At 41.8% G+C, this 14,818-nt stretch overlaps 1 protein-coding gene across 1 annotated transcript in view; it reads right to left on the bottom strand.

The window, feature by feature from the left end:
• The window catches only part of LOC140191801 (sodium channel protein type 8 subunit alpha-like), a 248,703-nt gene that overhangs the window by 144,460 nt on the left and 89,425 nt on the right, over positions 1 to 14,818 (bottom strand). The window contains exon 7 of the mRNA XM_072249577.1: positions 12,119 to 12,182. Coding sequence (XP_072105678.1) covers positions 12,119 to 12,182 — 64 coding nt within the window. The remainder of the gene's footprint in view (positions 1 to 12,118; positions 12,183 to 14,818) is intronic.

Raw genomic sequence — 14,818 nt, 5'->3', positions numbered from 1 at the left:
GATAATGGGCATTTCTGTACTTAATGAACAGCTTGTTCCTAGAGTGTCTTCAGATTCATGTGACCAGGATATTTACTGCCTCGGGTACTTCAAAGCCATCACCAGAGACGTGAAGTACCCTGCAGGTCAACCTTTAAGCTACACTCGTGTCTGGACTGCTCCCTTCATGGAGGCCAAGGTGACAATGATTTACGTGTATCACCAGATTAGCCTAGATAGCATTAGCAGCTCATCTCCAATTGCTGCCCAGTGAAGCATCAGAGAACTTGTCCAGGCTTCCTACTCACCAAGCAATGATGTAATGTCAATTCAGCCAGGAGAGTGGCATCTTGGCACTGACGCCAACTGAGAATCACACTGCAGATACAGAATGGTGAGACAACAAAATGGAGACAAGAGACTGCAGACGGAGCAAAAAAAAAAACACAAACTGCTTGATGAACTTAGAGGAGGCAAAGTGACCCAAAATGTTGGCCATCTCTTTGCTTCCACGGATACCGCCCGACCTGCTGAGCTCCTCCAGCGGTGTTTCCTTTCCCATTTTGCTACATGAGAGTCCCGTGCGTGGTTGCTTTCTGGCTGCTCCATATCCTGAATCAGCTCAACATCCCACAAGAAGCTCCTGGTCATGATGTTCTGGTGCCACACCCATTGTACAAGAAGTCTGAAATGGCTGGCCTCTGGCCACGTCGAGGGCACTGCCTGCGAAGCCATTTCAAGAAGTGAACTGGTTGGTGCTCTCATAAGAGGCGACAGCGTCACTCCAGGCCACAGCTCAGGGGATTGGGTAGATAATAGCGGAGGAGGCAGCTGGCATACAGACTGTTCTACCAACTATACCCAAACAGAGTCCAAATCAGAAGAGATAATCCCTGCCTTGTATTCGGTGTTCTGCACAATGGGAGGGGGGAAGAAGTGCAGGAGCACCTCATTGATCCTACAGCGAGACAAATTTCCCCCCGTCCATTTCACTGCTCCTGTAGGAGAACTGTCTCCTTCTGCATGACACCTTTCTGCTAACATATGGAGAGTAAAATCTGCTCTATTTCCCTCCCCTTGCACAACTATACTATTTTGCTGATTTCCAGACATCCGGGGAACAAGAGGAAGCTATTCAGCTCCTTGAGCTTGTTCTGCCACTGAAGACTGAGTGATTCCATATCATAATTCCAGTTATCCAACTTGCATCCGTCCCCATATTCATGCATAACAAAAGTCAAGGTCGATATTGAACTTGATTTAAAGCCAGCTTCAGCAGCAAATTTCTCTGCCCTTTGTGTGTGGTGATTTCTGACAGCACCACTGAACAGTCAGGCTCCAATTTTAAGTCTATGGCCCCTTTTTGTTCAGGATGCCCCTAAAGTTTTGTATTTATCTTCCGTATTAAGATATTTAACAGAGGAATGCATCGTTGATCTATCCAACTTGCACTCATAACTTAAGCCCATTAGTCGATATTATTGGATTAGAGTGTAGAATTCTTATTTTTCTTCTACTTTTCTTGTAAGTTAACTTTCCTATGCTTGCTTGTACTTCTATATAATCACCTATATTCACGTTCAGTGAATTTTCTAGTAATTACGGTATAGTTGCTTCCGGGTTTTTCTAGAAGCTTTTTAGTTTTCTGCTGCAGTTGATAGGCCACTTGAATCTGGCTATTTTCTGGTTAGTTGTTACCACTGGAATTCTTGTCATCATTAGTGCGAGTACAAGACTTTTCTTTGTTCATTCTTGCAACAATTTATAAAATTGCTTAGAAATAAGTTTTATTCCTCATTCTTGTCTTCAGAATAACCTTTGAACCACGAAAGCATCAGGATCCAACAATATCATTCTGGTAGATGTGTGGCTATGTCAAATTTCTCTTTTTTTGGGGAATGTACTCTCATATCTCGGTTCCAAAATGGATGGCCTTGCACTTGACACTCTGACAACCCTCTGCCTTGGTTAAGGCCACTTGATCTGTTGCCCCATGGCAATTTTACTGCCCGTACGTTTCCCACAGTTACCTATTCCCTAATGTCAGTGAAATTCAGTATATGGGTATTTATTCCTTCAACTAAAGTTTAAAGTATTTTATTCTCAAAGTACAGACATGTTACTCTATACAACCCTGAGATTCATTTTCTTGCAGGTATACTCAATAAACCCAATAGCCATAAGAGAATCAACAGGGCAGCCAACCAGTGTGCAAAAGTCAATAAACTGCAAATACAAAAAAAAAGTAAAAAAGGAACAATAATAATAATAAGCAATAAATATCGAGAATATGAGGTGAAGAGTCCTTGAAAGTGAGTTCATAGGTTGTGGGAACATTTCAATGATGGGCTTTGGTTCAAGAGCCTGATGGCTGAGGGGTAATAACTGTTGCTGAACCTGGTTGTGTCAGTCCTGAGGCTCTTGCGCCTTCTTCCTGATGGCAGCAGCAAGAGAGCATGACCTGGATGGTGGGGGTCCCTGATGACGGATGCTGCTTTCCTGCGACAACAATGCATGTAGATGTGCTCAATGGTGGGGAGGACTTTACTGGGTCGTATCCTTTAGTTTTCGTAGCATTTTCTGTTCAAGGGCATCGGTGTTTCCCTGATACAGGCAGTCAATACACGCTCCACCACACATCTATAGAAATTGTCCAAGTTTCAGATGTCATGCCAAATCTTCGAAAACTTCTATGGAAGTAGAGATGTTGCTATGCTTTCTTCGTAATTGCACTTACGTGTGGGACCTAGGACAGGTCCTCCAAAATAATAACACTGAGGAATTTAAAGTTGCTGACCTATGAGCACTGGTTCATCAGCCTCTGGTTTCCTCCTCCTGAGGTCAATAATAAGCTCGTTGGTCTTGCTGGCATTGAGTAAGAGGTTGTTGCTGTTGTGGCACCATTCCACCAGATTTTCAATCTCCCTCCTATGTGCTGATTTGTCACCACCTTTTATTTGGCCTTTGTGGTGTACTTGTGCTGATGGAGATCATGGAGGAGATTATTGCTGCCAATCTGAACAACCTGCAAGTGAGGAAATTGAGAATCAGATTGCTCAAGGAGGTATTGAGGCCAAAACCTTGAAGCTTATTGATTAGTTTTGAGGGTATGATAGCATTGAATGCTGAGCTGTCCTCGATAAAAAGCATCCTGTTGTATGCATCTTTGCTGTCCAGATGTTCTAGTGTTGAGTGAAGCGCCAATGAAATGGCATCTGCTGTGGACCACTTGTGACGGTAGGCAAATTGGAGCGGATATAATATAGTAAGATTTACACTGCCCGTGGTGGTAGTAGAAACAGAAATAGTAGAGGTGTTAAAGAGGCCAACTTCAGATAGGAATAGGAGTATGCAAGCAATGCAGGGATATGTGTTGGATGCAGGCAGAAGGGATGAGTTTAATTTGATTTCACTCTTGCACAGACAATAGTCTGAGGGGTCTGCTCCTGTGCTGTACTATTCTGTGTTCTTTAGGGAAGAGGCTGTTTGATCCTTCGAATCAGCCCCGCAATTCAATTGCATCATGGCTGTTCTGGTTTGACTTTTTCTCAATACTATTTGATTCCCTTTGTACCCAAAAACCTATTATGTTGAACTTCTTCAAATCTTGAGTGCACTTAAACTTTTTTTTCTTGCAACTTGTATAATTGGACATTCTTTCCTGTTATACAATACATCACATGCAGTAAAATACCAAAAGTGCAGTACTGGAATACCAGTCAGGTCATAGAGTCACACAGCACAGAAACAGGCCCTTCTTCCAGCTGGTCCACGCCAACCTAGATTTCCATCTAAGCTACACCTACTTGTCCATGTTTGGCCTAATCCTTCTTATCTCTGTAACTGTCCAATTACCTTTTAAATGTTATTAATGTACCTTTCCAATTCACTTCCTCTGGCAGCTCATTCCATATATGGATCAACCTCTGGGTGAAAAAGTTGTCCCTTGCGGTACTTTTCGAATTTCTCCTATCTTACCTTAAAGCTATGCCCTTGGTTCTGCAGCCCTGGAAACAAGACTATACATTCACTGAATCTGTGCCCCTTGTGACTTATACGCTTCTTTCAGAGGTCCTGGCTTGCTAAAACTCCCTGTAACTCAGTCCCTTGAGTTCTCCCAACTTCCTCGTACATCTCCTCTGCACTCTTTCCAGCTTAATCACATCTTTTGTGTAGGAGGATGACCAAAACTGAACACAATATTTCAATGTCTTGTACAACCACAACACAACAGTATGCAATTGAGAACCGAGGATATGCTGGGACCAATGCAAGAACAACTTGCATTGGGCTCTTACAATGACATGTACATGCTCTCCTAGTGAAGGTCGAGCTCTCCTGGCTCTAGATAACATCAGGGTAGGTTTGAAGATGGACTTCAATGGACCAGATTGTGCAGTACCACTATGTTGGCCTGGAAACTTGGCCTGCGCTTACCTGGGCCAGATGCCAATAGCCCATCTTGCTAGCCCTTGGCACCGGGTCCAGTGGCTTGGTCTCTGTAAAAGGCAAGGCCTCAGATGGTGCAATAAATACCTGTCCTAAAGCATCCCTGACACGGAAAGTCAGTCAACAATCAACTAAAATGATTAAAAATTAAAACAAAATTGCTACAAAACACAAATACCTGCACAAACATACAAATTCAGAGGAATATGCCACTTGGACCCTGGAGACTGCTACACTGTTCAGGAAGATCATTAAACCATAGCGAAAAAATTTAATATCAAAGCAATTCCCTCTTCCCTTGAATCTTTTCTTTTTCAATCTCTATCAAAATATACTGGAGCTCATGCATGGATTTCCAGATGTTAATTTAGCTTCAATGACTTGAGGACAGAAATATGATTGGAACTGATGGCAAAGTTAGTGGCACCCAGTCTAGTATTAATATATGGAGAGAGTGTACATCAATCAGGAGAGAGATGAAGCTTCCAAGTGCATTTATTATCAAAGAATGCATAAATCGCACAACCTCGAGACTTGTTTGCTTACAGGTGGTTGCAAAGCAAGGAACCCGAAAGAACCCAATTTAAAAAATTGGGTTCCAATATGAATTTCTGTATCTTATTCCACCTTAATTCAAATCAAAGAGGGCACCAATGGGAGATTATTGGAAGAATGCACTCAGTATCCACTTTATTAGGCTCACCTGTACACCTGCTCATTAATGCAATTATCTAATCAGCCATTCATGTGACAGCAATTCAATGCATAAGAACATGCAGACATGGTCAAGAGGTCCAATTGTTATTCAGACCAAATATCAGAAGGGGGAAGAAATGTGTTCTAAGCGACTCTGACTATGGAATGATTGTTGGTTTAAGTATCCCAGACGCTGCTGATCTCCTGGGATTTTCATGCACAATCTCTGGAACTTAACATAAACTGGTGCGAAAAACAAAAAAAACATCCAGTGAGTGGTAGTTCTGTGGGTGAAAATGCCTTGTTATTAAGAGAGGTCAGAGAAGAATGGCCAGACTGGTTCAAGTTAACAGGAGGGAGGGTGACAGTAACTCAAATAACCACGTTAGAACAGTGGTGTGCAGAAGAGCATCTCTGAACACACAAAACGTTAAACCTTGAAGTGGATGGGCTACAACAGCAGAAGACCATGAACATACACTCAGTGGCCACTTTATTAGGTAGAGGAAGTACCTAATAATGTAGTTACTGAATGTAGCTTAGAGCTAGCAAAAGCACAGGTAGGAACAACCGTACACAGTGATGCTCAACTGGAAAATTGATTGGTCCTAGATGATATATTCGAACAGGAATGCACAATTTTATAGTCTGGTGCAGTCTACAAATGCAGCTTGAACCAACATCCATCTGAAGACATTGAATTTGGTTTGCAAATACTGCTACCAATTGATTTCCGGTTGTGCCTTAAAATGGAGTGCTCAGTGAAAGTTAACAATCTTGCTGCCGCAGCTAACGAGTTTTCTCTGTCAAGGGAGTAACAGAGGGGCAAACATGCCAAAGTCCACAGTAATGTCCTCCCCAGACAATGAATTACACTGCATGAAAGCAAGGTAGCAGAAGACACCACTCCCAGTGACCAGTGTGCTGCGAATCAGCAGCACACTTTTCCAGGAGTTCACTTGCGACATCAGTTCACATTCTGCAGTGCACTCACCGTTAAAGTCTCACTCATCTTTTTCAAGCCTCTCAAATCTGTTCAGATCCAGGACAAGAACAGTGGCAAGTTCCCATGTCACAGCAGGGATTGCTTGCTTAAAACCAATCACATTTGTACAGCATGATGCGTCAAGTAGCAGAACAGAGAAAACTAGTAGCCAGCTGGCCTTGTCCATGGCTCAGCAAGTAAGTAATTCGAAAAGCCAAACATTGCTAGCATTCCGAACATGCAAAGACAATCAATAATCATAATTTAACCAGAATATTAAAAAATGTAAAGTTAATAAAACAAAAATAATTGAATGGATTCAATCATAATTAAAACAATCTAAATACATAATTACCTTAATTCCTTGAAGCTAGTTTATTCCCCTCAAATTGTTCCCTTTTGACAAAGAATAATGCCAATTGGCCGATTTACTGGCATTGGTTCTTTAAGCAATCTCATTTACAAAAACCCTGACTTGCTAACATCAGAAAGCAACTTACAAACCTACCAACCCCACAGATCTTTGGGATGTGGGAAGAAACTGGAGCAACCAGGCAAACCCCAAATGGTCACAGGGAGAACGTGCAAACTTCACACAAGCAACACCCGAGGTCAGGGTTGAACCTGCATCTCTGGAGCCGTGAGGCAGAGGCATCAAGTGCGATGTTATTGGAAGTGAATTCTTCAAGTTGGCTGCTTGAATGAGCACGTCAGCACAACACAGGAATGACTGTAGCTCCATCACTCTTCAAGGAGTCCAATGTTAAAATGCAGTCGAGGACTCACGGATAATTGTGGTGGTCCGGGACGGTTTACTCTTTTCCATAGATGCTGCTTGGCCTGCTCAGTCCTGTCTTCATCACCCTTTCTGGTTTTGCCCTCATGTTACACTTCAACTCATCCCACTGACTGCAGTTTTACCCTATCATCTGCCTGTCCCTCCTGATGGTCTCACTGCACGCTGCATCCACTTGTATACCAACTGGCCCATCCTCAACCCTATCCACTCCAGTTCCTATCACCTGCCAGATTAGTTTAAACCCTCTCCAACAGCTCTAGCAAACTACCCACAAGGATATTGGTCCCCATCAGCTTCAGATGCAACCCATCCTTTTTGTACAGGTCATACCTTCCCCAGAAGGGATCCCAATGATCCAGAAATCTGAAACCCTGGCCCCTGCACCAATTTTTCAGCCACTCATTCATCTGCCAAATCATCCTATCACTGGCATATGGCACATCCATCAATCCGGAGATTACTACCCTGGAGGTCTGCTTTTCAGCTTTCTACCCAACTCCTTATAGTCTCTGTTTAGGACCTCCTCACTTTTCCTACCTCTGTCATTGGTACCAATATGTACCATGACTTCCAGCTGCTCACCCTCCCCCTCTAGAACGCTGTGGATCCGATCTGAGACATCCCTGATCCTGGCATCTGGGAGGCAACATACCATCATGCGAGTGTCTCTTTTGCATCCACGTGATCTCCTGTTTTCTCCTTTGACTATGTGTAATGCCCTGATTAAGATTTTTACTACTATGCCATGAGGTATCTTTATGTAAAAGTAGCGTGTCCTACCAGTATGATTGTTTTGACTTTGGCTAAAGCTAAGAAGCCATGTTGTCCAACTTCAGAATGTTGTGCCAGACAATCAGAATTGGGATGGTATGGAACATTTTCGAGAGTTGTGCGGGAAGAACTTTCTGAAGGACAGAAGTTTGATTTGGGGTCTTTTGGCAGGAGGTGCGGGGAGAAGAGCACCAGGAAAGACACCTAGATGATCCCATCTGAAGGGGCGACCCTATTGCTTTGCGAGGTGGATTCCAAGAAGGGAAGTTTTACCTGTGGTTGGTGAGGAGAATTGAGCACCATGAGTAAAGCGATACTCCCAGCTACAACAGAAACGAGCTCCAACGTTCCGGTGCACACTTAGACTGGTTTAACTGTAATGGGCCCTTTTATCTTTCTTTTTCTGTTAACTGTTAGATAAAGTTGAAAATTTGTTATTCTTTCTTTATAATTTTATGCTGGTGTAGTCATTTCTGGGCTACCTGTAACTGTGTAGGGGCAGTATTTACACAGCATTCAATCAAATCAAGGTTCTGTTAATTGGAAGGTCCCAACATTCCTGTTCGGTTGAACCCCACAAATCATACCGACCCTAGGCATGTATTACTTATGAAAGATGGCCTTCTCACCACTGTTAGCAGAGTCAGCTAGTGAGCCATGTTGGTGTACCAGCCCTGGTGGGAGGGTTGAACATGGAATCCCCTATCACTACTGCACTCCTCTTCTCCCTGCCCCCTTCCTTTCTGAGGTACGGAGCCACACTCAGTGTTCGCTGCAGCTTTCCCCTAGTGAGTCATTCCACCCCCCCTCACCCCCCAAAATAGTATCCAAAGCGCTATATTTATGATTGAAGGGAACAGTCACAGGGGCACTCTGCACCAGCTGCCTATTCCCTTTCCCTCTCGACAGTCATCCTGGTACTCGCCCCCTGCAACTGCGGGGCGACTACCTCTATCGTCCTCATCTATGGCCTCCTCGTCCTCGCATATGAGCCGAGGCTCATTGAGCTGCAGGTCCAGTTCCTTAACGTTGTCTCGAAGGAGCAGCAGCTTGATCTTGATGCACTTTGTGCAGATGTCGTTATCAGGAAGACTGGAAGTCTCCCAGCATTCCCACATCTCACACAAAGAACGTACCTATAACCCTGGACCCATTCTCACCACACTAGCTGTGCTGACAAAAAGAGAGAGAGAAAAAAAAAAAGAACTTACTGGAATCTTAGATCCTCCACCTATTCTCACCCAAGCCTGTTGAACCAACACCCGAACATTCAAACATTGTCCGCTCCCACCATGGCAGCTCCACTTTTACAACTCACTTCTTTTTATTGCCCTTTGCCGAGAGCCTAAGAGACTGTTATGATTGCAACCCACTGAAAATTCCCAAAAGACTCCAAGCTCTTTTTAAACCCCATGCCACCATAGAAAGCATTCTTCTAGGGTGCATCACAACCTGGTATGGAAGTTGTCCTGTCTAAGACTGGAAGAAGCTGCAGAAGATCGTGAACATGGTACAGCACATCACACAAACCAATCTTCCGTCCTTGGACTCACTTTACACCGCACGTTGTCGGAGCAGTGCTGCCAGGATAATCAAGGACTCAACCCACCCAGCCAACACACTTTTCGTCCCTCTTCCCTCCGGGAGAAGGCTCAGGAGCTTGAAGACTCATACGGCCAAATTTGGGAACAGCTCCTTTCCAACTGTGATAAGACTGCTGAACGGATCCTGACCCGGATCTGGGCCGTCCCTCCAAATATCCGGACCTGCCTCTTGGTTTTTTGCACTACCTTACCTGCCCTTTTCTATTTTCTATTTATGATTTATAATTTAAATTTTTAATATTTACTATCGAGTTGTAATCCAGGGAGCAGGAAGCGCAGAATCAAATATCACTATGATGATTGTACGTTCTAGTATCAATTGTTTGGTGACAATAAAGTGTAAAGTATATAAAGTACCTCAGCCAAATAGTGACTACTCACATTGATTACAGACAGCCTGTATATATCCTGTAACCTACATTCATCCTCACCAGTAAACACCAACTGCTGCATCATCTGCAGACCAACCAATCACACCTTCAATGTTCATATCCCCCAAGCTGTTAATGCATACCATGGACAGTAAGACTCGCAGTGAGGAGGCTTGGGCTCAGTGTATTCTAGAGATCAGAGCACTATCCGTGCTAACACTCCGATGCAATGGAGGGAGTGCTGCACTTGAAATGCTTTGTGACGACATATTAAACCAAAGCCCATTGGCAGCCTTCATATAATGCAATAGCTCCCACAGTGCTATTCCCCTTCTCCAATTCATCAGCAGCAGATTATCACACTGCGGTTTCCAAAGCTTTCTTTGCACAAATTATTTCGATGCAGCACAGAAGGATAATATTCGACCCATGATCTCACAAAGCAATTCCCTTCCCCACTAATTTTCCTCAAATCCCATCCTCCCCCACAATTTTACCATCCACCTGCACTGGGGACTATTTAGAGCCAATTAACTCAAGTATCTTTGGGGCGTGGGAGTAAAAACGGAAAACGCTGAGAAACCTCAGCAGGACAGGCACTGTCTGCGAAAAGGGAAACAGGTGACATTTTAGGTCAAAGGCCCTTCAGAGCTGAGAGAGAGAGAGAAACTGAGTTTGTCAAAGTAAGAGAAGGTTACAGGTGCAAAGGGCATGCACATAATGAGACAAAATTATGTAGCCACTTAGTGCAACAGTCACAAGAAGTACATGTAAACTCCACACAAAACAGCACTGGAGGTCAGTGTTCAACCTTGGTCGTTAGCTCAGAAGCAGCAGCACTGTGCTGACTAACTGGGTGTCAGACCACCCTATGTTTAAGTACAAACAGTATAAGATTGGCTGTAAACCAGGCTGGGATATCTTCAGCTTGTTAAAACAAGATCTAGGTGCCCGTTGTTAACCATACTTAAATCAAACACAGGTACACATAGTCCAACCAATATATTGATTCTTTCCTCAATGCCTGTTCAATAAACAAAATCATCTGAACAAAATTGTGAAGCAAATCTTTGCAAATAGAGATTCATTATATATTTTACTGCCAAATATATAGTGTAATGTCAAAAATTCATATAAACAGCTACTTGGAATTGGGTACAAAAAGGTAGAAATCATTGCCAATAGTTTTTAAAAAAATGGAAAAATTAGATAGTAACTGTAGACAAGTAATATTCATCAGGATTCAAGATGAAACTTGTCTCTTCACCCCTTTTCTAAAAAAGATGCAGCAGCGATGCTTTGCTAATGTACGACAATAACAAGGCAATAGATTTTCCTTTTCAGAGGCAGCATGGGACTGCTGTTGATGGAAAATTATCATCACAGCTATTACAGGGCTGCCATTTATGAACAAAGATACAGACAGTAAGGGGTTTGATCTTTTTTTAAAATGAGCTGTTAGTTGAGAAAGAAATACTCACCAGGGCAAATTGCTGCTGCTCTTTGAACCATGTTACAGGACCTTCAATGTCCACCGTGACCATTAGAACGGTCAGAAACTTGGTTTAGCATTTCATAAGCTTTCAATCAAAATTATGAGCTTGGAATGCTAAAATGGGGCCCAAATGTAATGTTTGGGTCAAATAGTTTGTGACAGAGCTTCCATAATTGTTCACCTCAAATAAAGTGAAAACTTGCGGCTATGCCTCATTAAAGAAAAAACCCCAGGCAAGTGCAAGAGGAAGAAATTGAAAAAAAACGAAAGACAAAGCCAGTGCATGATCAAAGGATTTTTAAACATTTGATCTAATTATCAATAAATAAAACTCAATGGTTTTATTCACTGAACAATAATCAAAGGAAGAAAGAAGTTAATTTTAAGACGTCAGGTTATAGGCAATAAACTGCAAATTTGTGTTAGCAAGTTTTTATGAACGGACAACCCAAACGTCAAGTCATTTTTATAATATTTCAGAGAGGAAATTTAGTTTAATTTTTTTCTTAATCTTGTGTGTGTCAGGTTTTCTGTTGCTTATTTTCCTTCCTTAAGCATCCTGGAGGCACTTACACGCTAAAATGCACTCAGACAGACACAGCAGATTACAGGTACTTGATCCAAGTGGCTATTCAAGCGGGGAAAAAGGGTGAGTGTGCAAATAAGTGATTCTGTCAGCACTACCTCCACATACATTCGAACACCAGACAACTTATAATAGACATCTTAGTTAATTCACTGCCTCTCCAATGTGATGTCAAGCAGGCCAAATGCAAGAGCCCAGTGTTCGCCCAGCTGAAATCAGTTATTGAGCAAAGTCAAGAGGTCAAATTTTGGCCCTTTTGATTTCTAATTCTTTGCTACACCAAGCAGCTGAACAGGATTTTAAGTACCATTGATGAGAGCATCATTTATTCAGGAACAAAGCAGAGCAGAATAATTAAAGGGCATACAGAAAATAAAACTTACCCAGCATCTGAGCCATTTCCACAGAGCAAAGCATCAGCAAGTCCTGCCAGCTTGTAGAAATTTGCTGCAAATGATTAGAGTAAGAATTAGAGTGATCTGTAATTTACAAACATTTACATTATGTGTTTTCCTTCAACAATTCCATTTCAAAGTTGTAAAAATTACTTTAAAAGTCATCTGCGGTGCTATGGACTCACTTTCAAGGACTCTACAAAGTATTATTATTTATTTACTTAATTTTTTTTATTTGCAGTTTGTCTTTGTTGCACATTAGTTATTTGTCAGTTTTTGTGTGTAGTTTTTCATTCATTCTATTGTATTTCTTTGTTCTACTGTGAATGCATGCAAGAAAATAAATCTCAAGGTTGCATATGGAGACATACACGTACTTTGATAATAAATTTACTTTGAATTTAGAACTTGAGTTTAAAGTTAATTACTATGTAGACAATGGCTACATTGGTTGAGAATCTGGGAAGGCAGCAGTGGGTTAGGAAACCATTATTCAGAATGGAGAGGGGTGCAGGAAGGGAGAAAACAGACATCTCTTGTTGGGGGAAAAAGTTGAATTTTCCTTGGAAAATGAAGAGTAACAGGATATTTGGAAAATCAATATGACTGGAAAGGGTCAACATGGTTTCATGAATGGGAAATAATGCTGAGAAATTTAGTCAAGATCATTGAGGTTGTAGATGGATGAGGATGCAGGGTGCTTGGACTTCCAATGGGATACAGTGCCACAGCACCAGGGTCTAAGATTGCTCCAAATAAACAGTGGCACCAAATCACATTGTGCGACTGGATCATTACTGCTCAAACTGAAGTAGGCTATCATTGTGCGATTGTGTCATCTCATTTGAAGATACACCCTGCATTGATGGTGCAACAGTAATGTTGGTAGAAAAGCAAATGGCCACGTCCAAATGAATACAGGCTATCAATGTGTTGCATAGGGGAAGCAATACTGGTCTTCTTCAGACCTCGTTTACTTTCCCTGTTTATTAGAGTAGATCAAATTATTCTAGAAGCTCATCATCAAATTTGCACGCCTCACATGGGCATCTCATTTTCTGGCAGTCTGAGAAAAATATTGTTAAAGCATACATCATGTTCTATTGGGTTCAGTGAGCACATCAGATTGTCATCACCTATGTTCAGGGTGGCTAAATTTTTTTCAATACTTTGTTGGAAGGTCTATTGATTTAACTCTGCTTCAAACTAAAAATGCACCTGAAATAAGATTTTCTTATTGCTTCTGATTACTAGGCCACACAAACATTGCAAGTTGTGGCTGTCTGCTGCCACTTAAATGTAACAATATTCATATTTCAAATATCCAATCATGAGTTGATCAATGCAAGACAGGCATTATGATGATTCCTGGGCTATTATTCAAAAGAGGGAGAGAGGGGAAAAAAAAAAAAACAGGGAACTATGGATAAAGAAGCCTAATGGAAAACTGCTGAAATCCATTATGAGGGAAGTAGTAGTAGGTTTGGGCAGATTCAACAAGATTCAATGAAAGGGAGGTCATATTCAACAAATCCGTTATTTTTTGTGAGGTTATCACTCGGAAAATGGATGAGGGGAAAATCAATTGATATGGTGAGGGATAGGTTTCAAAAGGAGATTTACAAGGGCTTTCATTCCATTTAATTTTTGTACACATGCCCCAATTGGGCTGCCAGGGGAGGTGGTGGCAGGAGATACAACAGCAAGGTTTCGAGCCATTTAGACAGGTGCACAAACAGGCGGAAATAGAGGGATACTGACTACGTTCAGGAAGATGGGATGAGTATGGATTGGCATCATTCTCGGCACAGATATTGTGGACCAAAGGGCCTATTCTGTTTCATGTTCTAGCTTAATTATCTAAAGCAGTTTCATCAGATCATTATTTTAATCTTCCATACTCAATAGAATACAAATTTGATCTATTAAATCAGTCCTAAGTTCTATACCACATCCCTTTCAAAACCAGTTTTGTCTTCCAAAACATGCAATACGCAAGAACTGAATGCTGCTGCAGATGGAATCCAAATAGAGATCTTCCTAACTAGAACAGTATCTACCCCTCTGATATTCTAACCTGAAATAATTAATATTCCAATTATTTTAATTTTATAACTGTTTACACTTTTAAACTATTTCTATACATCAGCCCCAAAATCTCCATCCTTGTAGTTCACATCTTTGAGAAAATACACTCAGTGGCCACTTTATTAGGTACCTCCTGCACCTAATAAAATGGCCGTTGAGTGTATATTCGTGGTCTTCTGCTGCTGTAACCCTTCCACTTCAAAGTTCGATGGGTTGTGCATTCAGAGATATTTTTCTGCACACCACTGTTGCAATGTGTGATTATCTGAGTTATTGTCACCTTTCTGTCAGCTTGAATCAGACTGGCCTTTCTCCTTTGACCTCCCTCATTAGCAAGGCATTTTCACCAAAAGAATTGTTACTCAATGAATGCCTTTTCTTTTTGCACCATTCTCTGAACACTAGTGACTTATCTGTAAAAATCCCAGGAGATCAGTGTCTGAGATATTCAAGCTACCCCATCTGGCACCAACAATCATTCCACAGTCAAAGCCACTTGGATCACAATTCTTCCCCATTCTGATGTTTTGTGAAAACAACTGAACCTCTTGACCATGTCTGCATGCTTTTATGCATTGAATTGCTGCTACATGATTGCTG

The sequence above is a fragment of the Mobula birostris genome, chromosome X (genome assembly GCF_030028105.1).
Source record: "Mobula birostris isolate sMobBir1 chromosome X, sMobBir1.hap1, whole genome shotgun sequence".
Lineage (NCBI taxonomy): Eukaryota > Metazoa > Chordata > Chondrichthyes > Myliobatiformes > Myliobatidae > Mobula > Mobula birostris.
The sequence above is the reverse complement of the archived record's forward strand: the minus strand, read 5'-3'. Positions and strand labels throughout refer to the sequence as shown.